This window comes from Camelus dromedarius, chromosome 35 (assembly GCF_036321535.1).
Source record: "Camelus dromedarius isolate mCamDro1 chromosome 35, mCamDro1.pat, whole genome shotgun sequence".
NCBI lineage: Eukaryota > Metazoa > Chordata > Mammalia > Artiodactyla > Camelidae > Camelus > Camelus dromedarius.
In genome coordinates, this window is record NC_087470.1 from 13,086,257 (window position 1) to 13,111,058 (window position 24,802).

Consider the following 24,802-nt stretch of genomic DNA (forward strand, 5'->3'; position numbering starts at 1 on the left):
TACCCCCACGCTCCCGGGAGGAAAGGCAGGCAGGCTCGCGGAGAGCAGGCAGCTTCCCACAGCCCGCAGTCACAGCCTGTCAGGGAAGACTCCAAGGTGACACTCTCCCTGCCCCCAGCGCATCCCCATGGGTCAGTTGCCGTGGGATGCTCCAGTCAGACTGTCACGTGGGTGCAGGAAGAAAACATTGACCCTATTTATACTTCTTATCTAGAAATAAGAAAGGCAAATACTCTATTACCTTCTCTGTCCCCTCTTTTATTCTTCCATCCGGTGCGGATTGTGAGCGGCCCTGAAGGGACAAGACACAGGGCTTGCTTCCGGAGCCTTGCAGGTCATGGGGGACCCCTCCCTCCCCCCGAGCAGTGCTCTGAGCTCCGTCTCTGGATGAGGCTGAAGAAACCAGTCTAAACTGGGCTTAAAGAATGACGATACTCATTCCCAGCTGAGATGGGCTGAACACGGTTGCGTGTACACTGGGCCTCGAGTGTAGACGGTGTGGGTATCCTGTCAGTGGAGTGGGTGGGCAGCAACCCCAGAGAAACAGGGTCCCAGAGCCCAAGAAACAAGCAGAGTGGAGGGCGAGGCAGGGCCTCAGGGAGCAGACAGGGGTCACGAGGCACCAGGCAGGTGCAGATCCCCGGGGAGGCAGAGCTGTGTCCCCCACTCACGCACCCCGGAGCCAACTCTGCACCCAGGTGCCTGCCCCTCTCTGAGCTGAGCCCTGCTGCCCGCCCCAGCCCGGGAGAAGGGCTACCGGGAGTGGCTGCTGCAGCCTTCCGGCTTCAACGTGCCTTTGAGGACACTCCCCAAGCCCAAAAAGGGAGAGGAAACCCCAGTGGCAGGGAGTGGCACTCGAGTGGGAACAAAGGAGGGCACCAGCCCTCACATGACACGGCCTCCAAGCTCAAATGTCTTTACAAAGACAAACCATCCATCCCATCCGTAGCTCCCCTGCGTGGGACTGTGGTCGGGCCTTGGAATCATGGAAGCAAGCGTAACACTTGTTTGGGGTCGTACAGAGGGTCCAGGGCAAAGCCAGGAATGAATGACATATCTGCATATCTGCCTGGGTCCCCAAGTCCCAGCAGCACGGCTGCCCCGGCAGGGGGGTCCTCGCAGGTCCAGAGCAGGACTGAGACGGGGCAGGGCAGCCCTGTGTGCATTCAGTTGAGAATCTTGCTTTTACCCATTTCCTGGGATTTCCAAGTCTGTGACCTTGGACAGGTCACCAGAATGTTCGGAGTTCCATTTTATTTCATAGTAAGCAGGGCCCCTGGGACCAAATGACAAAGGCCCATGGCGTGGAGACAGCGCTTTGCAAGAGCAGGGAGTCGGTGCCCCGGAGCACAGGGGCCTGGGCCTGGCCCAGGATAAAATCGCCATCCGGCTGGTAGATGCGCAAAGCGACCACGTTCATGGCTATCGGGGCCTCAGAATAATGTACATGGGATGTTGAAAGGAATACAGTTGTCCTGTAAACAGAGAATTCAAAGTGAGGGGGACGCTCACTGCCTTGTGGCCGCAGCTGACCCACCTTTTCTTTTCTTCCCAGCTCTCTTAACCATCTGTTTCCTGCTCTGCGACCCCAACCCTGACCATCCTCTGGTGCCAGAGATAGCCCACACTTACAAGGCCGACAGAGAGAAATGTGCATCCTCTTCAGATTGCCTTTGGGCCTTAGCTGCCCCCAGCAGCTCCCAGCAGTACCCAGCCCTGGGCTGGCGCTTCCAGGCTAACCAGGGTCCCGTGGGCATCTTCCTGCCTGGCTGAGCCCGTGCAGTGGGTGTGCCCTCGGCTCGGACCCCTGACTCTCTCATTAGCGTACCCTTTGAGGATCTGAGGACGGAGAAGGAGTTAGAAGCAGTCCACCCTCCTGGACCTTAAAAGATCCTCGCCAACCCTGCCCTCAAGGCCAACAAAGTCAGTGGTCAGCCAAGAACGGACGCAGAAGACTCTGACAGCAAGGAACTTCTGGATTAAATTATATGATTTATAGCACAAGATAAAGGGGTGTCTGCCCGGATGTGCCCAGGGTGAGGCCAAGGCCAGTTGATGCGGGAAACACTGCTGGGGTCAGTTTGCCGGTCGAGGCCGAGGGGTGGGCAGCGTGTCGCTGCTTTACTGACAGACCCTCACTGCCGAGTCTCTGGTTAAACACTGGTCGCCAGACTCAGGATCGTAGAATTCTCACCCATTTGGCCACACACAGCCGTGTGCGCTGCAGCCTGGAGGGGCTGACTCTGGTCGGTGAAGCTGATACAGGGCAGGACTCCCCACCGTGTGACAGCCTCTGAGCGCTGATGGCTCCATGATGAAGGGCCCTGCGTGGCAGGGGCCCGGGCACCCGGAGTGGCCCGGGAGCGGCTCTGGCACAGGGGTGGGGTGGGGGGGAAATCACTGGCTTCTAAAGGAACATCTCCAGTGAGTCTGTTAGTTTATTTAATAACTTCTCTTCTGTCCGAAGAGATTAGAATGGAATATGGTTTTTCCAACTCATATATTTCTTGAAACCTTTGTAGATTTCAGTATTTCCTCATCTGAGTTTTCCTGCATGACAGCAAAGTGATTTTTCAGTGGACTAGATTTTAATCTGTATTTATGAATTTCAGCATTTATGGTGATGTATTTCAGATGTCCCAAAAGTGTTTTGTTTCATTGCCTCCCGTCTACAAATCTCTCTTCCAGCGTCATGGCACCAGACGTCATCACAACCATGAGGAAAAAAGGCACAGACTCTCAGTGGGCACCAGACCTGCCCCGTGGCTGCCCCGGGGGGCACTGACTCAGTCTGGTGGCCATGCTCCTGGAGTCTGCTTGCTGGACAGCCGGGGGCTATTCCAAGCTGACCTCCAAGCTCTCTCTTCCTGATCCTCATGGATCCATGTTGCAGGGCAAGAGAGAGGCAGGGAGGAGGTGTGCTGCACTGTTCAATCTTCCACAGCAGGGAGTTAAGAAGAGCCATCAGGACTCAGCACGTGAATGACGTGTTTCTGCTCCAGGCAGCCTTCACTTCACTTACTCATCTTAGTTATTTGACCAGAAGCAGCTGCATTCTACGTTCTGTCCTCTACTCCACATTGAAAGGAAGCAGCCGTCCTGAATGAGGGTGTCACCCCCTCTGCTTTTTCCTTCCAGGTACAACAGATGAGCAAGAGAGTGGACCCAGAAATACGCTGTGTAAGTGCCTCGGTGGTTTTCCGGGAGACCTTGTCCATGAGAAGCCAGCCGTGAAACTGAGCTGGTGCACACAGCGGCATCTCTTCGGCAAACAAATGTTGGTTGCCCCGCTGTCTCCAGCCACGGCATGTTGGTACCACTCTCAGCCACCGTGGTTTTGATAGTGTCATGTCTTTGATGCTAGAACAGTAGTCACTGTTATGATCCACAGCCTTGCTGGCTCCAGGGGAATCGGTCCCTCCACCCCGACTCACTGCTCACCCCTTGGGGGCACCTGTGTGCCTCCCGTGCTCAGCCTCACCCAGGCAGCATCACTTGCCATGGCCACAAGGGGGCCGCAGCCTGGGCCCTTACCACCTGCACTTTGTTTTTAGAACTCAAGCCAGCCTGGGTGCCCAGGGCGGGGCAGGCAGGCTTCCCTGTCATCCCATCTGCCACAAACCACGTCCCGAGGAGTCTCAGCTCGTCCCAGGAGGCTCCTGGGAATTGGGCACAGTGTCACTGCGAAGTGGAGGGCTCGCTCCACAGCTGCCACCAGCCTTCCTCTGCAGAGCCACCCGCTGGCACTCTCCCTTCACGCCAAGAAGCAGCAAACAGAATGTCAGGATATAAAGCACATAACACGCCAGGAGAGATGGCTGTGCTTTGAGACACAAGAGCAAAATTATGAAACCTGGAAAGATTTGGGTCATGCTTTTCCATGTGATAAGGTTTTGCAACATCCCTGCCTCCTCCCGCTCAGCAGTTATACGGAGTCCAAGTGTGAGCCATTCACCAACCAGAATGCAGGGAGAGAGAAGGACTTATAAATGTAAATAAAAATGCAGTTTCACTCATAACCCTACATGATAACTGAAATTGAAGTCTACTTTCTTTTTACAAAGGCAGAACAGAAGATATGGAAGCTTTTAACAGGCTCTTCAGAGCCTTGAATTGAAAATAGCCTGTTGGGATGACTGGATAAAGAAGATGTGGTATATTTATACAATGGAATACTACTCAGCCATAAAAAATGACAACATAACGCCATTTGTAGCAACATGGATGTCCCTGGAGTATGTCATTCTTAGTGAAGTAAGCCAGAAAGAGAAACAAAACACTATATGAGATCACTCATGTGGAACCTAAAAAAAAGAAGGAAGGAAGGAAGGAAGGAAGGAAGGAAGGAAGGAAGGAAAGAAAGAAAGAAAGAAAGAAAGAAAGAAAGAAAGAAAGAAAGAAAGAAAGAAAGAAAGAAAGAAACAAACAAACAAACAAATGAACATAAATACAAAACAGAAACAGACTCAGACATAGAATATAAACTTGTGGTTGCCAGTGGGGAGGGGTGGGAAGGGACAGACTAGGAGTTTGAGATTTGTAGCTACTGACAGGTGTATATAGAATAGACAAACAAGGTTATACTGTGCAGCACAGGGAAATATATACAAGATCTTGTGGTGGCTCACAGTGAAAAAGAATGTGACAATCAATGTATGTATGTTCATATATAACTGAAAAATTGTGCTCTACACTGGAATTTGACACAACATTGTAAACTGACTATAACTCAATAAAAATATGTATATAGCCGGTCGGGTAGCTGGCCTCCACTCTTAGGGTTCTGACGCAACACATTTTAAGGGCTGCCTTTAGAGTTTGGAGGTGAGCTAGGAGAAGGGCGGGAAAGGAGTTATTCTAATTAAACCTCCAAAGAAGGAGGAAAATTGAGGGGCTTCAAATCTCTAAAGTCAGATTTGGTCTGATCTTTTCTGAGTGGGTTTACAAAACGGGTCCACTCCCGAGACAGCCATAAACGTAGTGTTTGGGTGAGTCGGAGCCAGGGATGCAGAAACAGTAAAATTCTGTAACCAGATGGCCAGGCCTGTGGAGTTTGGAAGGAAGGCCACGGACCTCGCCCGTGGGGATCATCAACAGGTGACCTCACCTTGGGAGGCTGATCTGCTCCAGAAACTCCCAAGTTGTGACACAACTTCACTGCTGCATCTTTCCAGTGAGGGTACTGACCTTGGTCACCGCACCACTTCCTTAGCAAGGCAGGCTGCAGTTAAGCCTGGCCTGCGTTTACTGTATGGGGGGGGGTCCCCCATATGGGACCCTCTGCTATCATTAAGGCTGCTTTTTGGGGTTCCATGCACCCCATTCCCTGCCCCTTACCATGGTGAGGTCTGCCCTTTGAATTTTTGCCTCCTTGTTCCCCTATGGTCTCTGCTGAAACAAGATGATACATTTCAGGTGGCCTCACACGGCTCTGCCACCTCAGACAGTGGTCCCAAGGCACCCTGAGCCGAGCGCAGCAAAGCATGGGAAGTTGGGCCAGATCCACATTTATAGGAAGCAAGCCGGTCCAGGGTTCGAGCCTCTTGCCAGAGCTTTGCTAAAGTCTTCTTTAAAGTGTGGTTTATTTTCTCTACCTTCCCTGAAGCCTGAGGGTGCCAAGAAGTGTGTAACTTGTAGTCTATCTCTAGGGCTGTTGTGGACCCCTGTGTGATTCCGGGTATAAAAAGGGGCCTGTCATCGCCCTGGAGGGACTTTGAAAGTCCAAACCGAGCAATTATTTCTTGTAAAAGGGACTTCAGGAGCCTTTTCAGATCGAGTAGGGAAGGCTTCAACCCATCCTGTGAAGGTATCAACAAACAAAAGAAGACTGGGGCTGGGAGGCATTTGGGTGACGTCTAACTGCCAGTCTTTCCCCCGGGGTATGTCCCTCACTCTGAACTGACCTGAGCAATGAAGGGGGAGAGGAAGCGGCTGTTGTTTTGAGCCCCTTCCCTGAAAAAGCCTTTTGCATCGAGCCCCGGGCTGCACCCCGATGTCCCCTACAGTGGATTGTTGCTACGTGGTCAGGAGCTGCCCCACTTCTGAAAGAACCAGAATTCAATCTTTATGGGACAACTTCCAGCCACTGACACTCCTCTTCTTTCCCAAAGGCAATATAAGCATGCACCACGTGGAAACCATATTTAGAGTCGGTAAAAACATTTACTTTCTTATCCTTTCCTAATTGCAAAGCTCCCATGAATGCAATTAGCTCGGCCTTCTGGGCTGATGTCTGGGGTGGCAGGGCCTTGGCTTCCGTGACTCCGTGTAGAGTAAACTGTGGCATTTCCCCACCTCTCCGGCTCCCATCTCTACAAAACTTACCAGTAAGTCACTTGCCTCGGGGCTGTCAAGGGTTCACCAAGAAGCTCGGAGCTGGAGTCCGTCTGCTCTGTGGTCTCTGAACGCTGATGCAGTTAAGTCTTCACCCAGGAAGCAGAGTTGCTGGGTTCAGGGTTTGGCACACCTTTAAGGGAATACGCCGGGGGTGTAATTAGGAGAGTATGATGTTTAGTTAACCCTTCCCCAGTCAACCAATGATGTCCCTTGACGTTTAGCACAGATTGTGCATGATGAGGGGTCAATACGTCAAACCAACAGGGCTGTGCCCGCTGCTGCCCGCAGGCAGCCTGGCCATCCCAGGGCACTGAGTCCAGTTGTTTCGAAAAGGAAGCCAGCTCCTGGCCTTCGATCTGGTCCCAGCTTTTGGGTCGGGACTCCTGGTGGTGTTCCTGAACATACAGGGTAAAGGGCTTGTCCAAATCTGGAAGCCCCAGGGCCGGTGCCCTGCTCAGCTTAGAGCCTCAGGTTTCTGCTGCTGGTCTCTCTTTCACTGAACGGTCTCCCTTACTTCTCCCTTTAGAGCCTCATATCGGGGTTGACTATAAGGCTATTAATTTGGGATTCAGATACAGCAGAACCCAGCCATCCTGAGAAAGGCTCAGAGTTGCCTCTGCGGTTGGAGATGCTAATGTGCTAAACGCTGTGTTTCAGTCTATGGCCAGGCTCGTGCCCCTGCCATCAAAACAAACTCTCAATCCTGAACCAGGTGCTGTGAGACCTGAGCCTTGGTTGGGGAGACTTTCATATCCCGTTTCTGCCAGAAAACCTAGCACCGTAACAGCATTTTGATCTGGATCTTGCTTTGCCTCTCTGCTTATCAATAAATCATCAGCACATTGCAACCGAGTTTCCTTTCCGGGGCTCCCTCACTAACCTGTTTCCAAAAAGATGGGGGCTGTTCTGAACACCCCGTGGAAGCACTGAACCAGTGTGCTGGGCTGCCTCCAGGGTTCAGGGGCCCTTCCTTCAAAGGCAAAAAGGTATTGAGAGTCTAGACGTAGGGGAATCCAGAAAAGCGCACCTTCGAGTGAGCGCTCCCCGGCACTTGGGTGAGGAGGGTGTGTGGACCTGGCACCAGCAGGTGGATGAGAATGACTGCCTCATTTAGTGCTCAGAAGTCTTGCACAAACCAGTATTCCCAGTCAGCCTTCTGAGCAGGGAGAACTGGGGTTTTGCAAGGGGTTGGCAGGGCCTAATGAGTCTGTGTTTTGGGAATTTGGCGAGCAGTGGTTGGATCCCCCTTTGGGCTTCAGGTTTTAAAGGCACTGTCTCTTCCATGGTATTTTTCCCCAGGTCTTAATCTTATTTCTGTTGGGGAAACACATTTTGCCCTTCCTGGCACCAAGGTATCCCAAACTACAGGATCCACCTGTTCCCTAATTTCTTGGGGGATATTTTGATGACCAGCAGGTGGGTCCCAGGGTAAATGGAGATGCAGTCCTCACCTTTCTGGAGCATCAGTGAAGGCAGAGGAGTGGCAGGCTGAATACACATTTTTATCTTAAGCAGATGGGACAATTCATATAAGTTGGCGTGTAAGACCATTTCACACCCTAGGCCCCGAGGGAAACAAGCACTGTCATTGGACCAGAGACCTTTTAGGGGCAAGGACACAGGCACAGAGCTGCCTCTATCCTTCCATGTGAAGAAACGGAAGAAATACCCCTAGGCCTGGGCCCAGCCTTGCCCCAGAGTCTGTTCTCAGGGGCAGTAATGGCCTGGCCAGGGCGCGAGATGGCCAGCAGTGCTTAGGGGGCAAAATGACCCAGCAGCTCCAGAAACGAGGGGGGTGGGTAAAGGCTGTAAAGTTGGGGGTGGCAGAGGTAAGGGGTGGTCACCCTTCCCAGGAAAGTTGGCTGTTTCTGCCTTCAGTGTCGAACGTCTAGCAGTGCAAGCTCAGGACATCTTCATCTGAGACTCACAGAGGGGAGGGACCAACAGAATCTGCTGACATCTTTGGGTGTAAAATGATGGCAAACTTGTAGGGAAACCGTAGGATGTATGTCGCCTGTATCTTCTGTCCCGCTTTGTCCTGCTGGCTCCCTGCTGTGGGCCCACGCTTCCCCAGCAGGGAGCTTGGCTGATGTACCCATGTCTCCAGGCCTTTGAGGCTGAGGCCTCAGGAATCTGACAAGCCAGAGGCCCTCCCAGCAAGAGCTCTGTGAACAGCAAGGGTGCCGTCTCTGTGGCCTCTGTAAATGGTCAGGATGGCAAGACAGAGCACTGGTCCTCCTCGAGGAGAAGGCTTTGCCCTTCCTGCGAGCCCCTGCATACTGACTCGCGGCTGCCTCTCAGAGCCAAGTCTTAATCTTAAATGGTGAGCAGACCCCACTGGCCACTCCCCACCTGAGGGCCTGAGTCCCAGACCGGGGTCAGGACTGCAGCCCTCCCACCACCCTGCTTACTCCGGGTTAAAATCATAACAGGGACTCAACTAGGAAGGGCTGGGTTTTGGTTTTTTTTAATCTCTCAAGATGAGAAATATTTGTTTACTGGATTCTACTTCCCATTCAGCATAAATAAGTTTTTCTTTTTAGGGCAGGAAAAGCAATTATTTCATTTCTCTAAGGCCATGTGTGGCTGGAGCAGAGAGATGTAATCCTTGTGGTTTTTAAGAAAATGATTTCCTTGCTAATTGACACTTCTGTTGATGAAAACTTTGAATAAACACTTACTGTTTCTTACTGACTGTTATGATCTGAATGATTGTGCTCCCCTCAAAAATGCCTCTCTTTCAATCTTAACCCCCCAAGGTAATGATATTGGGAGGAGAGACCTTTGTGAGATGATTAGGTCATGACACAGAGCCCTCATGAGCGTGCTTATAAAAGACACACACACACACACACCCCCAGAGAGCTCCCTTGTCCCTTCCCCCACGGGAGGACACAGCAAGGTGGCCCTCTGTGGCCCAGAAGTGGGCTCCCACCGGGTACTAAATCTACCAGTGCCCTGATCTTGAATTTCCAGCCTCTACAACCGTGAGAAATAACTTTCTGTCTACGGTATCTTGTTACAGCATCTCAAATGGACTGAGGCACTGGGGGACACTGCGCGCTTGGCAGGCAGTTCTTTTTCTCAGTACTGCTGGTTCCTTTTCTTTTTAATATTTTATTTATTTATGATTGTGTTACTTTTTTTTTTGGCAGGAAGGGGAGGTCATTAGGTTTGTTTATTTTTAGAGGAAGTCCTGGGGATTGCACCCAGGACCTCGTGCCTGCTAAGTCATGCGCTCTACCCCATTGTTGGTCCCTTTTTGACAGTGGGCTCCAGAGGGAGTCAGCCAGCCTGGTCCCTCTGCACGTGGGCCCAGATGCCTTCAGGACACGGTCCACTGCCCTCAGGGTGTGGAGGACACTGACCACTGGAAGCCCCGCTTTTGTGCCCTGGATCTGTTACCTAAACCCACATCAAGCAGTAAGGCAGATCTGAGTTTATCCACATGCAGGAAAAATATAGAGGCGTGTGTGAATGAGAAATTTGTTAAGAGGAGAGCAGAGCCCTAGGAGTGACCCTGGGGGACATCTGACATTCTCAGACCAAGGAACAACCAGCCAACGAGAAAGAGATGACCAAAGAGAAACAGGAACTCAAGAAAAGCAGGGGTGGGAGAGAAAGGGCTGTGAAGAGGGTCCACGCACAGCAGCCAGAGGGACATTTTTAAAGCACTCCTAGATCACATGCTCTCTCTTAGGGAGCTGAAATATGGCCACACACACACCAGAACAGGAAGGGGGATCCTAGCGCCCCCACCTCCCCACACCAGGGGCCCCTCCTCACTTCTCTCAGTGGAGCCTGGGTCTCCCCGCTTTTCCCTCATCAGTAGGAGTGAACCTGGTCCCTACACGGAGCTGGTCTGTTTTCAGAACAAAGAGACCTGCCTCTTTGGTCTGCACAGCCCTTTGAATCAGGCCAGGTGGGCCCCCCGCCCCAAGTTGACTAACATGTTGAAAGGTGTTCCCCGAACTCCTAAGAGTCAGGGGCCCCCAGGCTGGGAACTTGCAGACACGTGGATGAAGGAAGCTGGTAACCAGGATATGTTTAAAACGGAGAAACAAGAGAAAACGGAGAAACAAGAGAAAACGAAGACACGTGGGGCCAAAGAGAAGAGGCGGGAAGAATGACAAGGCTGCCTGAGGGCTGAACGCCCCAGGATATGGAGGGTGGAGGGACTGGGGTGGATCAGAAAATCACCTGAAGGTCGAGTCTGAGTCTGAGGGGAAAACTGACAGCAGAGACGTTACTGCAGACAAAAGATGACCAGAAATTGGAAGCGCTGGGAGGCCTCCACCTAACAGAGTTCATTTTTCTGATGCAAACACAGCGGCGAAGTCTAAGTGGAAAAATGGGGAGACCTGTGCACTGCAGAAGAGAAGCCCCAGGATGTTCGGGGGAGGGAGGAGGGCTACACATGGGGCTGCTGGAGGGACGGCGGGTTTGGCCAGGACCCAAGGTTTCCCCAGCTTGGGACAGAGTAACTGACAGCTCTGCCCAGCAGAGAGATGTCAGCGTTTCTGCCTGTTAAGACAAGCGATAATGATGTGAACAGAAATGAAAATGGATGTAACAAATGACAATGTTTGTGCCCAGATAAGATTCAAAAGCCCTTAAATGCACAATCCAGACCCCAACACCTTAAGATCTTGGTAACTCGTTTGTCAGCAAAATCTGACCTGCACCGTCATGAGGCAATTTAGAGTTTTTCTATAATGCCCTTAACTGACTTTTCACAGACATCGCTGCAGAAATATGAACGTGTTTGCCAGGTGCTGCTCAGGATAGCAGGGTTTACAGAATACAAAGGGTATACACAGTATGTTCCGAAAGCTGAAAGACTGAATTCCAAAGCACACCTAAGGGGCTACAGGACTGTTGATCTGCATTTTAGGGAGGTGGGGGGAGCTCTCTAGGGCAGGGAATGAAGCTGCTATGGGCCAGGCATATGTCCCTATTCCCCTCCAGGTAGGTCAGTCACGTGCAGGTGCATGGAAGGAACTGATGCTGCCTGTGGGAAGGGAGCAGGCTGAGGCACTGTGAGCCCCTGCCATCAGTCAGCCAGGGCAGGGGAAGACCCAGGACTGGAACCAAGCAGGACCCTATGGGGCCTTCCCAGGTTAGACCCCTCCCCCACCACGTCCTCCACCTGCCTCCTACACTTGCTAAGAAAACTGTAATCTCCTAGGCCTTCCCTGAGTTCCAAACAACAAATTTAATCAGAGAAGTGAGAAAATACAGAACTAAACGAAAAGCATCAAGCAAGACAAAATAATAGCGCAGCCATTAAAGTCAAGGACATTAACTTCCCTCTCAAAGGCTACAGATAATATTCTGAGCCATGTCCTTGGAGCTTTACTGCAGACACTGAAACCCCCACCAGGTGGAAGAAGTTAACTGCGTGCTGACCACCAGCACTAGACCCCAGACAGGTTGGACCCAGAAGGTTGATAACGTTGACTCCCAATTACTTCACCAGCAACCACTTAGGGGAATGTCCATGAGCTGATCACACATCCACAACTCCCCTCACTCACCCTGCCTTTTAAAACTTTTCCCTAAAAGCTGCTGGGGCGTTCGGGTCTTTTGCGTATTAGCTGCCTGGACTCGTTGCTTGGCGCCCTGCAATAAACGCTGCACTTCCCTCCTGCACAACCAGTGTCAGCGGATCGGCTTTACTGCACTGGGGCCGGCCAACCCGAGTTCGGTTTGGCAACAGGACCAGCACAGGCAGGTTCTCATCCTTCCTGCCCCATCCCATCCTCAAGCAAACGGCAGGTGAAGATGCAGGTGAGGTCAAAGACACGCAGCAGCACTTGGAGTTAGGTCCGTGGAGGCGGGGTCACCACTGCGCACTCGTTCGCATTCTTCCACCCGTTAATCCACGCATGCATGGTTCATGGATAAAGCTGCTGCTGCGTCTCCTGCCCGCCAGGAACCCAAGGTCCTCACGTAAGCGCACGGACTTTGCGGAGCGCAAGAGAAAATGCACGCTGCTCTGTGACAACAGCTAATTGCGGGCTGGGTGTGGTCCCCGGGCCAGACCCGCAAGGTGAGCCCGCGGCCGCGCAGGAGGGCACGACTTGCCGCCTTCCCGTTGTCCAGCTGCGCCTGGAGACAGAGCCCGCGAACCGCCGCCAGACGCCCTGGCTACTCTCTACCCGCCCACCCCGGGCCCCGCCTGCACCGCTTCCGCTTCCGGCTGTCAGGGCGGGGCTCCCGGCTCCCGGGGCGGGGCTTCCTATTGTAGGGGCGGGGCTTCCCGCTGTCTGGGCGGGGCTTCTAGCCGTTGGGGCGGGACTTCCAGCTGTCGGGGTGCTTCCTGCTGTCAGGGCGGGGCTTCTAGCCTTTGGGACGGGGCTTCCGGGTGTCGGGGCTTCCGGCCGCCGGGGCCGGGCTTCCGGGCGCCGTGGGCGGGCCGGGCCCGGAAGCGGCGGCGGCGGCGGCGGCGGCGGCGGCGGACGCGCGGGGAACGCGGGGTCGGCCATGGCTGCGAACCTGAGCCGGAATGGGCCGGCACTGCAGGAGGCCTACGGGCGGGTGGTCAACGGGAAGTCCCCGACCGACTGGTGGGCGCCGAGGCGGCCGGGGGCGGGCGAGGGCGGGCCGGGGAGCCCTGTCTGCGCCGCTCCGCTCCCGGGAGGTGCGGTCCCCACCCTCGTCACCCGCCGCCTCACCGAACGGGGGGACAGGCTGCACCTGGCGTCGGGGCCCCGTGGGTCCCCAGCCCTTCCTGCCCCGCGAGCCACGCCTCGGCCCCGGCAGCCTCGGTGTTGGGTTTTGCTCCTGGCTGTTCTGCTTTCTTGCCTGGGGACTTCCCTGGACAAAGGGGCCCTTCACAGCCTACCCTGCGGAAGCCACGCCCGGCTTCTTCCAAACGCCGTTTTCGGGGATGGGCCCCGAGCGTGGTCTGGGAATGTGAGCCTTGCTCCGGAGGCGCCAGACAGGGAGGTCGAGGGGTTTAGTCCCTCGTTCTCTGTGAATGTGTATTTCGGAACCTCCCCTTCTCCAAGAATACTCATTTCTGTCTATGCTTGAGCCATGGAGAGGTGAGTGACAGGATAGCGCTGGCTGTCTATTTGGGGAAGGGTCCCATCTTCCCTCCCCCTCCCAGTGACACCCTTCGCCAGGCTGTCAGGGTTCGAGGCATTGTAGTACTGGGAGCCTGGGTCCGAAGTCCCCGGGCCCCCGTACATGTGATCAGCCTGCGAGTAGGGGGGTCGTTCTCTCTTACTTTCCCTTTTGCCAAAGTTGTTTCCACTGACCAGGTTTGAGCACGTCAGTTCTGAGAAATATGCGGAGTGTGATGGACTAAGGTGACCAGCTTCCCGGAGCCTCTTCTCATTTCCAGGGAAAGGGCCCGCTGGGCGTAGCTGTGCTACTGGGGCCCTCTCCACTTGCCAAGTGCCCCTGCTTTCTCCTCTCTGCTTTCCCTGGTGCCCGGCGCAGAGTGGCTCTCCTGCAGTGCACTGTTGTGACCCTGGGGACGGGTTGTAGCCTTTCCTTTACTTCACCCCAAGGCCTTTTGGGGAAGAGCTTCAGAACACCAGCAGCCTGGGTTTGCAGAATCTCTGGGGCCACGTCAATGTGGGCAGATCCTGTGTGGCAGGTCATCATTCACTAGTTGAAAAAACACCTAGACCATGTCACTTCCCCTCTTAAATTCTGCAGTGGCTTCCTGTTGCATAATGAATAAAGCCCAGGCTCCTCGCCTCGGCCGTGTGGCCTGGCTCCTGACTGCTGTGCTGTGGTCACACCTGTTTACCACCACGCTAGCCTTCTTTCTCTTCCTTAAACTTGCACGCTGGTTCCTCCTCACAGCCCTGGTTCTTGCTGCTTCCTCTGCCTGGAGCACCCTTCTACATCCTCTTAGGGGGCCCCCAAACTTCCTTTCTCATCTCTGATGTTGTCTTCTTGGAGAGGCCTTTCTTGATTCCTGGGTCCCCAGCTGCAGTCACATTCTTCCATCTCCCTGTTTGACTTCCTTCGGACACACGCCAGACACCCTCACTGGTTTTCTTGTCCCCTTTCTGTCTTCCCCAGAAACGGTGGGGTGAGCCCCATCTCTGTCCCTGGAGCAGGGCTGTTATGTTGCTCAGATGAAGGATGGACTGAGGGATACAGAAAAAAGCAGTAGAGGATATCAGAGGAAGGCGTGGTCTCTGGTTTGGTGGGTCGTAAAAAGTTTCGCACGCAGAGTGGGTGCGTTGGCCTGGGCCCTGAAGCCGGGCGGAGCGGGGACCAGCGACAACACCACCTCTCCACTCTCGGGCTTTCTCCCGATTCCCCCAGGGGGTTCTTCCCCCAAGACTCATGCATGTTTGCTCACTTTCCACACCGCTTCACTGCACCTGACCGTACATTGGTGATGTGTGTGTTCCTCTGTGTATTCCATCAGAAAGTACATTCCACGGGCAGGGATTCCTAGCTGCATTGCCATCACCAGCAAGCAGCAGCTTCTCAGTGTGTGTTTTTGGAAAGTGAGTGAATTATAAGGTGCTCAGTGTTCATACATACTCCCTGAGCCGTAGGCCTGTGCGAGCCAGCACACCATTTTTTTTTTTCCTCATGTTGGTTTGAAAGAAGAGTGGGATTTGATTGAATGTGTGGTGAGCCTCTGACCTGGGAATACTCAAGGAAGTGACTTAGGCTGGGGCCAGGGAGGGGAATGAAGTCAGAGGGCAGGTGGCAGGCACGGAGCTCAGCTTTTGTTAGCTGCCGCATCCTTTCTTGGACAAGCTGAGCTGAGCAGCCATCTCTGGGCCCTACTGCTTGTCCGGTGTCTCTCTTCAGCAGCCGGAGCTTTGTGGCCTTCAAGAAGAGGAGGAAGGCTGGGCAGGGCTCTGGCCACCAGAGTCCAGCCGTCCGCACCTCCCAAGTCTTTTTCCCCCCGTTTTTCTCTCCTTCTGTATTTGCTCTCCTTTCTCGGAAAGCAGGGGTTCTTTCCCGGCAGCCTGTCCTCCCCTCCGGCCAGATCTCTGGGTCTGTGTATAATTTCTTCTGACTTTCTCAGGCTTACGCAACTCTGCCCAGCGGCAGTAGCGAGGCCCTGGGGAGGCTGAGTTGATGCTGACACTGTCGACCCTGGAGTGCCTCATGGTGTGTCTCCGGAGCACGGGGAGATGACGCACCACACAGGGTCTTACCTTTGACTTGCCCTCCAGTGGGTTAACCCCCTCACCTCGTGGCCTTCCAGCACTCTCTGGAGCTGAGCTCCCGTAGAGTCAGTGCTGGCGGCAGGGGCTTTGTGTGGACCGCAGGAAAGCCACCTCTTCCAGAATGTTCTTTTTCAGCACCCTGTGTTCTGGTCAAGGGACTGTCCCCGGCCTGGATTTAATCAAATCTATCATACTTCTCTCAACCCTTCTGAGGCACAGTGCACAAGCCCAAGTCTTTGCCAGGATTCTTATGAATAATTAGTCTTACAGGAGAAGAAAGGCGTGGCCTCTGCTAGATACAGAACTTGCGCAGCCAAGGAACCTGTCCTGTGAGGGGCCTGACTCCACGTTGAGTCATGGCCCCTGTGGCTTCTGATGCCCTAGGCCACCTGTAAAAGTCTGTGTCTGCTGGAAGAGCCTCAGACCCAGAGACACCTGCTCCGCCAACCCTTCCGCCTTCCCGGAAGACAGCAGGCACGCACCAGGGCACCGCGCATCGCTAACAATGTAGGGGTTCTGCCTGCTTCTGCTGGGGTGCTCTGGTTTCAGGAGCGTGCAGGTATCTTTTGTCTTTTCAAATTCACAAACCCGACAGCCAGGTGAGCATTTCACACATGAATGTCTAGAAAGTTGCCATAAAACGTCACAGCTTAGTTTTCTTCAAAGCGCTCCCCATCACCATAGGTTTGTCCATCACAAGCCGCTCAGGTGAGCTGGGCCACCCGCAGCTGAGAAGGCTGCCGCCCCGCGAGGCCCAGCAGGCGACCGGCATCCTGCCGAGGAGTTCATCGCGGGGCCCACGGCAGCCCACAGCGCTGCCGTCGGGCTGAGCCCTTTGGGGTGCAGCACGGAGCCTTGGCGGCTGCAGTGAGGACAGACGGTGACCCGTGCTGTTTGTGTTTTGTTTCAGGGCTCTCTTCACCTACGAAGGGAACAGCAATGACATACGTGTGGCCGGCACTGGGGGTGAGTACGATCAGGCGAGGAGGCCAGGGGGCTCTTGTGGGGCGTCAGGAGTAAGGACGGGGGAGTGGGGGATGCGCGGAGTTGGGAGAGTCGTGATGTCAGTTGCCCCATCTCTGCTGGCATTTCAGCCATCACAGCCGGAGGCAGGAGACTCGGTGCGTAGGTGTTGCCTGCATGTGGCCTGACTGCAGTGACACCTTCCCTGGCTTAGGGTGAGCCCACCCCACATCAGTGTCAATGTTGGGGAGTTCCCTGGTCCCCCAGTCCGGGGGTGGACCAGGCATAGCGGCTGCAGCCCCGCAGGCAGGGCAGAGGCCTCCACCGAGCAGTGTGGGGCCCCACGCCCTCACAGCTACTCTGGCTACCTTTGGGTTTCAGGTGTTTCTTAGTGAAAATACGTCCTTCTTGGCTCTCTCCGCCTCGTGGTACAAGGCAGCGCTGCTCTCTGTCTGTGTTGCAGTCGGGAGGAGCCGGGACAGGAAGCGGGCCTGCGCTCTCCAGCTTGCAGGCAGCCCAGGGCCTGGCCCGTGCCGCATGCCCAGCCCGGGGCTGCGGCTGGGAGGGTGATGGTCCCTGGGAGCTGGGTGCCGGTGGAGTAGGAGGAGGTGCCGACGTCCTGCCCCTGCCCTCCTCCTGGGGGCTCAGTGCCTGCAGGGCACACCCTCGCCCGGGCGATCACGTCAGTGCACGTGGTCAGCTGGGACGCGGTGGCCTGGACCAGTGCTTCTCAGATACGGGGTGAGGAAGTTCCTCAGGAGGAGGTGGCCCTCGGCCAGTGCTGGGCAGAGGCTGTCCGAGGGGTCTGGGCCGAGACACTGGGCTATAAACTGCAGGCCCCCCGCCTGATACCCTGACTCCTTGGCTGACCTGCGTGACACAGCTTGGTTTCCCTTTGTTTCTCACCAATGGCTCGGCTGACTTGTTGATAGAAAGCCCCTCCCTCTTACAAGCACCTCTCCGTGACGGTGCCCTTCCTAGGACTGCCGCTGGCGGCGGCCTCGGGGGCACTGGGCTGCGGAGGGGACTGGGAGGTGCGGAGTTCAGCCGAGTCTCATACCACCCTGCAGTGGTGTTCCACCCTGCAGTGGTGTTTGCGCTCTGCCGCGAGTGCCCGACGCAGGGCCTCGGGACCGCCCCGGGTTCCCTGCAGCCCCGTAGCTACTCGTCACAGTCTGGGGAGGTTTGGGGTACCTGATAAGAACCCCAAACTCCAGTACGTGCTGGAGGTCACAGCCTCCGTGTCGGGGGAGGATGGCCCAGGGTGGCCCACTCTTGTGTCCCCATCACTCCCTTATCCCTACGCAGAGAGTGTAAGAGCCGAGCCCCGTGTGGCTGTGGGATGTCAACATCGGCTTGGGACCCCCTGGGTGGCCCTGGATTCTGAGCAGACGTCTGGGTGGGGGCAGGGGGACTCACAGCGGGCCCTGCTAATCCAGGTCGCTTTGTGGAGTCTAGGAAATGGTAAAATCGTAGAAACCCTCCATTTGGAGGTCTGGTGCCTGCCTGGCTTGCAACAGACACGACATTTTTATTTCTGGAATTACCTGTGGGTTTACAGGAATGGTTTATAGACTAGTGTGGGTAAAAAAAAAATCACCCCAGGTGCGTTTCACAGACACAGACCCCGGGTCCCCTCCTGTTCTTGTAAGTTAGCTCAGTGGGGGCAGGCCCAGGAGACGGGTTCTGACGCAGGCGGGGCTGAGAACCCTGGTTTCGAGGCAGCTCGGGTTTCCGTCCCCGGTGGACTAGGTGCCAGGGCGGGTGCCGGCTGCCCGGGCTGCCTCTGACCCTCCTCGTCACTGCCGCAGACGGGGGCCTGGAGGAGATGGTGGAGGAGCTGAACAGCGGGAAGGTGATGTACGCCTTCTGCAGGGTGAAGGACCCCAACTCCGGCCTGCCCAAGTTTGTCCTCGTCAACTGGGTATGTGCAGCCTGCAGGCTTCGAGTTCCCATCGAGGTGGGACCTGGAAGAACCCCCTTTTCTTCTTTCCTCCTCCGCCTTGTGTGACTGGAACAGCTCAAATCTGGTGAATGAACAGGACAGTGGACTGATTGAGTGTGGCCCAGACAACACGTGGGGCCTTCCGAGTGCCAAACTCACTCCCCAGCCCAGACTACTCCTGTAAAATGGGCGATCCCGGAACACTCACTCCTTGCCCTCTCGGGGTGGTCATCATGAGGGAGCAGAGGGGCTGGATGAGGGCTAGGAAGGCTCTGGGGGCTCTAATGAAATGGAGCCCCTTGGGTGGGGACAAGGGAGCTCTAAGGTAACCGCCCCACAGTGGGAGCTGGTGACCATCCGCACCAAGGACCTCCCTGGCCTGGAGGTGTGGGAGCTTACGGTGTCCTCTGCAGTTTTCTCTTTCCTGGGACACAGGGAAACCGCTAAGTCCCCGGCGTGGGCAGTGGCCTTGGAGGGAGACCTGGGTCACACGGGGAAGTGGCAGGTCATGGCGGGTGTGTTGTGTTGCAGACCGGCGAGGGTGTGAATGACGTGCGGAAGGGAGTGTGCGCCAACCACGTCAGCACCATGGCCAGCTTCCTGAAGGTGAGGGCGGCTCCCCACGGGGCCTCAGAGTTCGCTGGGTCCCGAGGTCCCAGGGTGGGGGTGAGCGGGAACCACAGCCAGGGGTGAGGGTGTCGCCCACGTCACGATGCTCCACCTGGGCAGAGGCCGCTGGGCCCTTTGCTCAGGATGTAGCCAGAGCCACCTGGCTTCAGCAGGGAGGAAGGGCAAAGGCCCACCAGGAGACCGCGCTGGAGCTGTGCTGTCAGGGTTTGGAGGGGAGGGGCAGTCGCTTACGCCCACAGCCTCGCCACGCACGTTCCCTTTGTCGCTCTCCTTTCCAGCCCGTTGCTGAATGTATTCATGTCTGTCACCATACACTGGAACCTGGCTTAGTTTCAAAAGCATTTCGTATCCAACAGCATTTGTTCCTCGCTTGCCAGCTTGCTTTTTTCATTCCTCTGACTACTGGCGAGGAGACTCAGGACTTTGTTTTCCAGTAATCCAGGTGTGCTTCAGTTTCCCCATCTTGGAGCTGAAAGAGAGGGTCCCAGACTTACTGAGTAACTGAGGTCGTGGGTCTGACTTCTCATGAAGAAATCAGTAACTTGCATTTTGTACAAACAGTGCTTGTTTCCAGGTGTTTTTTCAGGTTTAGTTTTCGTTGACTAGAATGAAGCACTGCCCTGCCTGGGTTGTCTGTAGCACCAGGAACAGGCCACAGGCCACATGGTGGCTGGCACGGGCCTCACGTACAAGCTGCGGCAAGGACGAACGTCTGAGGGCTCGAGAAGAGCGTGCCTTGGTTCCCGGCAGGGCCTCCTGCCTGCGCGCCCTGTGAGCGCCTGTCCCCTCCTGGGGTCGCGGTGCCTTGCCTTCGTGACCTGCTGCTCCTGCCGTAGGGGGCCCACGTGACCATCAACGCCAGGGCCGAGGAGGACGTGGAGCCCGAGTGCATCATGCAGAAGGTGGCCAGGGCCTCGGGTGCCAACTACACCTTCCACAAGGAGAGCGGCCGCTTCCAGGACGCGGGCCCCCAGGCCCCAGTGGTGAGTGCTCCCTGGGCCCGGGGCGGCCAGGCAGGACTGAAGTTCCTGGCTTCCAGACTGACTGGACCTGCCCTCTGTGCTTTATCCCTCGAGGGGCTGGGCTCCCCGCTGCCTGGTTTCCTGTCCTGGATCGGGGTGCGGGTGGTGGCCCCATGCCTGACGGGAGCAGAAGCTGCATCCCGGTGGGGCGGGCCCGAATGGGCGCGAGGAGTGGCCCCTGAGCCTGCCTGGTGGCTCCCCCCACCGGCTGTCCGGAAGCTCTGACGCTCCGTCTGCGTGATCACAGTTTCTCTGCAGGGAGATGCCACCCCCTCTCAAGGCCATGGCACCAACATGGTCGGTGCGGCCCTGGGTGGTGGCCACTTTGGAGAAACTTCAGGTGGTGGACAGACCAGTCAGGCCCCTCCAAGTTGCGGGCAGACACCTGCCGGCCTGTGCCTGGAGCTGGCTGGGGAGCTGAGTCTCCCGGCGCACAGCTGGGGTCCTAGGCGGTCTGCCATGGCGGTCAGCTGCCGGCGGCTGGTGGGCCGTCCGCCTAAGGACAGCCTCTGTCCAGAGGCCTGCCTCGGAACCGCCAGCCTCCGGGAATCTCAGGCAGGCCAAGGGGCCTTTCCCGCCTTGGATTCCGTCCCCCAGGGCCTGCTGCCGCCAGAGACTCCACCAGCGTTGTCTGGGGTTGAGCCTCCCGGCTTGGCAGCGTCCAGGGCCTTTCAGGCCATCTTGGTGCCAGTCTCCTTAAGGGTCACCAGGCCAGGCGCTGCTCCGCCTGCCAGCAGTCAGCCTGACAGTTCTCACCTGTGCTCGGCGCCCCTGTCCACCGCCCTGCAGCGAATCCTCTGTCCCCCCGCAGGGCTCCGTGTACCAGAAGACTAACGCCGTGTCTGAGATCAAAAGGGTCGGCAAAGACAGCTTCTGGGCCAAAGCCGAGGTGAGTGCCGCCCAGGGCAGGACGGCGATGAGAGCTGGCGTTTGTGGGGCGTCGTGACTGCAGCAGACGTGAAATATTTCGCTTGCTGTGTCTCAGTTTTCCTTACAATAAGCCCATAGAACAAAGGTGCCTGTCAGCGCCCATTTACGGAGGGTCAGAGTGAGGCTCAGCGGTGTTAACGTAACAAGGCCAGTGGGTGTCGCTCTGGAGCCCACGGCCCCTGCGGGCTGCCTGGGGGGGACGGGGAGAGAAGGCAGGTCTGCGAAGCCCGCCTGCGGTGCGGGGGCTGCTGCCCGCGATGTCCGCCCCGCGGTCTGTGCCAGGGGCTGAGTGGGGCGGGCCGGGCCGGCTGTCCCTGCAGAAGGAGGAGGAGAACCGGCGGCTGGAGGAGAAGCGGCGGGCGGAGGAGGAGCGGCAGCGGCTGGAGCAGGAGCGGCGGGAGCGGGAGCTGCGGGAGGCCGCCCTCCGCGAGCAGCGCTATCAGGAGCAGGCCGGCCCCCAGAGGTGAGGTGGGGGCTGCCGCCTGGCGCCGCCGGCCTTCTCTCTCCGACTTCCCGTGCCCTCGAGAGAGCCCCCTGGAGGCAGGCCGGGCGGAGGCCGGCTGCAGCTCCCCCCTCTGCCCCTTCCCGCAGGAAGAGTGAGCAGCACGAGGTGGCTTCCAGGAGCCGAGAGGAGCAGGTGAGGCTCGGATGCGTGTCCCTGCTCCACCGGGGGCGGGTCCGGGACAGGTGCGCGGGCTGCCTGTCGTGAGCCCTCGTGGCCGTGTGTGTTTCTGCTCATGTGCACGCCCAGCCCAGCAGGCCTGTGGGAGGGGCTTACTGCCAGGGCCCTGCCTGGACCGATGGCGGGGCCCCGGACGAGGCCTGTGGGCCCCTCAGCTTCAATGTTTGGCTTCCGGGCTCGGCTGCAGGGAGCCAGGCGGGCCGAGGGGCTCTGGGTCCTCGCTCATTGCGGGGTCCGTGTGCACCCCGCCAGGAGCCTGTCTGCCAGCAGCCACCACACCCCCGGGAAATTTTCAAGCAGAAGGAGAGGGCCATGTCCACCACATCTATCTCCAGCCCGCAGCCAGGTGAGGCTTCCCTCTGGTCCCAGCTGTGAGGCGGGGGAGGCTGAAGGCGAGCCTGGGGTCCCAGTGCAGGGCCTCCCGAGTTGGTGACAGATGTAGCAGAGCTGACAGGGATGGGCGAGTAAGGGGAACTTCCCAGGAGGGGAGCCGGGGACCCAAATGTCCCCTTCCTGCTCTTGACCTCTTCTTGGAGGTGGGACAGGAAGGGCCACGTGTGGCCCCAGAGGGGGTGCCCTGTAAACCCCTGGTACCCCTCAAATGTTGGCTGTTAGCTGGGTCCCAGGCACCTGCGTCAGTCACCTCTCTGGTCCCAGAAAGAGACTGGATTGCAGTGCTGGTCAGCACTTTAACACTGCACGGCGTGACCCCCCGGGGCTGCTGGGGTGTACGCTGTGAGATCGTGGCGTGGTGTTCCCGCAGCTGCTCCGTGTCGCCATTCATTCCCTGTGTGACAGCCGCTGTCCCAGAACAGGTCTACCCTCCGGGCAGTACAGCACATGGAAAAGGCAGAGACCACTTGGTTCTCCCCCTTTGCAGCTACATGAGGCCTTACACGTTTCTCACTGGTTTGCAGGCAAGCTGAGGAGCCCCTTCCTGCAGAGGCAGCTCACCCAGCCGGAGACCCCTCTCAGCAGAGAGGCGGCCCACGCCCCCTCAAGGCCCAGGGCAGGCAAGGCGCTCAGCTGCCCCGTGATGGGGTTGGGGGCGGAAGGGGGACACGGGATGTCCTTCCCCTCTCCCCAGGCTCAGTGGGCTGCTTCCTCCTGTGCAGATCCCCGCGAGGAGCCGGTGCCCAGCACCCCTCCGTGTCTGGCGCAGGTGGAAGCAGAGGCCGTGTACGAGGAGCCCCCAGAGCAGGAGACCCTCTACGAGGAGCCTCCAGTGGTGGGTTCCCTGCGGCAGGGCGGGATGCAAGGGGCCCCGTGCCCAGGAGCGCGCTCCCTGGCCACGCCGATCGTGGGGTGCCTGCCTCTTCCATGGCTCACTGCCTGTGAATTACCCTACTCGGTTTTGAGGTAGCTCCTGCCCTCTGTGTGCCGGGCCCCTTCCCCCAAGTCTGCCGTGAGCCCTGGCCACGGGCAGGGCTGAATCCGGGGTAACAAGGACCCCAGACTTCTCTTGTGCTTTCCCATCCACGGGCAGGTGCAGCAGCAAGATGGCAGCTCCGAGCACGTTGACCACTACCCGGGGCTGAGTGGGAAAGGGCTCTGTGCCCGGGCCCTGTATGACTACCAGGCAGGTAATGTGCTGTAGGCTAGCCCCCTCGGACCACAGGGCCCAGGAGCAGGAGGCAGGGTGTGGGGGCTCCCTCGGGGGCACAGCCCCACGGGGCATCGGACGTGAAGACGGGGGTGAGCAGGGAGAGTGGGTGGACGCCCTGCACAGCCCAGGCCGCCCTGCGCGCTCTGGGAAGCTGCTGGCTGTTCCCTGGTGTGCATCCCAGTTGCCCCCTTGCTCTAGTGACCAGAGGGATGGGCCAGGCCTGGCTGCGGGCACCCTGCTGACCCTGGGTGGAGGCCTTGGGGAGCAGGCTGGCGTGTGGAAGCACCACACTCCAGCCTTCCGCTGGAATGGTGGGCCCAGAAGCAGCCGCTGTAGGAAGGGGTGTCCTGGGGGAAGGGGCACAGGAGCTGCGTGGGGACAGGCTGGGGGCCGGCGGCCAGGGCCCCCAGCACAGCGTCTGGGCTCGCCTTCCCTGCAGCCGACGAGACCGAGATCTCCTTTGACCCTGAGAACCTGATCACGGGCATCGAGGTGATCGACGAAGGCTGGTGGCGAGGCTATGGGCCTGATGGCCACTTCGGCATGTTTCCCGCTAACTACGTGGAGCTCATTGAGTGAGGCCCCCCGGGGGCTGGCTGCAGCTGCACGCCGGCCTCACCCGCCCCCCCCGACGTGGTTTCCTCGCTGCTGGAAGCGGTGGCGTGAGGGTTGTAAGCAGCGCTTCTCCAGGAGTGGGACCCCCTGATGAGGACACGCCCCTGGGCTCCCTCTGGCTTGGGGGGCTTCGCCTCTGTTACCCCAAACGCAGCGACACCTGGTGGCCTCCCAGCGTGCTCCCAGCAGTATCCCGAGTCCTCCCGACCAGCCTGGCCCTCGCTCCCCAACAGAGGACACTGACCGCGCCCTGTCCGGGGCCAGCCTCTCAGTGACCTCCGCTCGAGGTGCGCGGCTCTGCCGATCTGGGCGGTCTGCAGGGGCGTCTGGAGGCCTCCCTCCTTCTGCATTGGCCTTTTTCTCTTTTTCCTCCTGTCTCTAAGGGGTGGTGGCTATTAGTGACCCTTGGGGACAGTGAACTTCAGAGTTTATGACCAAAGTCGGAGTGGGTCGTGACAATTTGGGACGCAGTCGTCACTCTCTGGATCCTGCTCTGTGCTCGTTTCTCTGTCCCTCTGCCTGGGCCGGGGGCAGTGGAGACGGACGACGAAGTCCCCGTCTGAACACGTGGCGGAAGGAGGAAGAACGCCCACAGACGCGGCGGGGCCTTGCCCCCAGGTCTGCTGGGCCTGCTGGGCGCTGCTCGGTTGGTCCGGTTCAGGAAGAGTGACCACAGCGGCCTCTTCCTTTTGTCGTCCCTTCTCTCTGCCCCAGCCCACTCGTGTCTGCTTCTGGAGTAAGAATTGCCCCACACAGGCCCTCGTTCTGATCTAGCCCGTTGTGGCCTGAGTGCCCCCTTTGGGAACAAACCCCTTTCTGGGTGTCTTTGGCGGGTGTGGGTGACATGTGTGCCCTCAGACCTTTGACCAACCATTAGCCGCCTGGAAGAGGCATAAAGGTGAAGATGTGACGGAA

At 57.4% G+C, this 24,802-nt stretch overlaps 1 protein-coding gene and 1 long non-coding RNA gene across 3 annotated transcripts; one reads left to right on the top strand and one right to left on the bottom strand.

The window, feature by feature from the left end:
* Positions 1-2,388: 2,388 nt before the first annotated feature.
* Positions 2,389-12,770, bottom strand: LOC135319975 (uncharacterized). The gene is made up of 3 exons (XR_010379106.1): positions 11,874-12,770; positions 6,325-6,466; positions 2,389-3,360 (listed from the first exon to the last, which is right to left on the bottom strand). It is a non-coding gene; the product is annotated as an uncharacterized LOC135319975 (long non-coding RNA).
* On the top strand, positions 12,757-24,802 carry DBNL (drebrin like). Of its 2 annotated transcripts, none has more exons than XM_031445016.2 (13): positions 12,757-12,905; positions 16,405-16,460; positions 18,269-18,381; positions 18,934-19,008; positions 19,869-20,015; positions 20,866-20,943; positions 21,305-21,447; positions 21,576-21,621; positions 21,919-22,012; positions 22,584-22,679; positions 22,782-22,894; positions 23,153-23,249; positions 23,712-24,802. In XM_031445016.2, exons 1-13 carry the CDS (start codon positions 12,823-12,825, stop codon positions 23,849-23,851), a joined length of 1,281 nt encoding a protein of 426 aa, XP_031300876.2. In that variant the 5' UTR covers positions 12,757-12,822; the 3' UTR covers positions 23,852-24,802. The 2 variants fall into 2 exon arrangements, with proteins under 2 accessions (XP_031300876.2, XP_064338387.1); XM_064482317.1 differs by lacking the exon at positions 12,757-12,905 and adding an exon at positions 12,948-13,385.

What these genes read in the sequence shown, in the direction of transcription:
- DBNL (XM_031445016.2), top strand. Translation starts at nt 12,823, where the DNA reads ATGGCTGCGAACCTGAGCCGGAATGGGCCGGCACTGCAGGAGGCCTAC. An exon ending in CCATGGCCAGCTTCCTGAAG is followed by an intron (nt 19,009 to 19,868) that starts GTGAGGGCGGCT and finishes CTCCTGCCGTAG; the next exon opens with GGGGCCCACGTGACCATCAA. An exon ending in CCCCTCAAGGCCCAGGGCAG is followed by an intron (nt 22,680 to 22,781) that starts GCAAGGCGCTCA and finishes CCTCCTGTGCAG; the next exon opens with ATCCCCGCGAGGAGCCGGTG.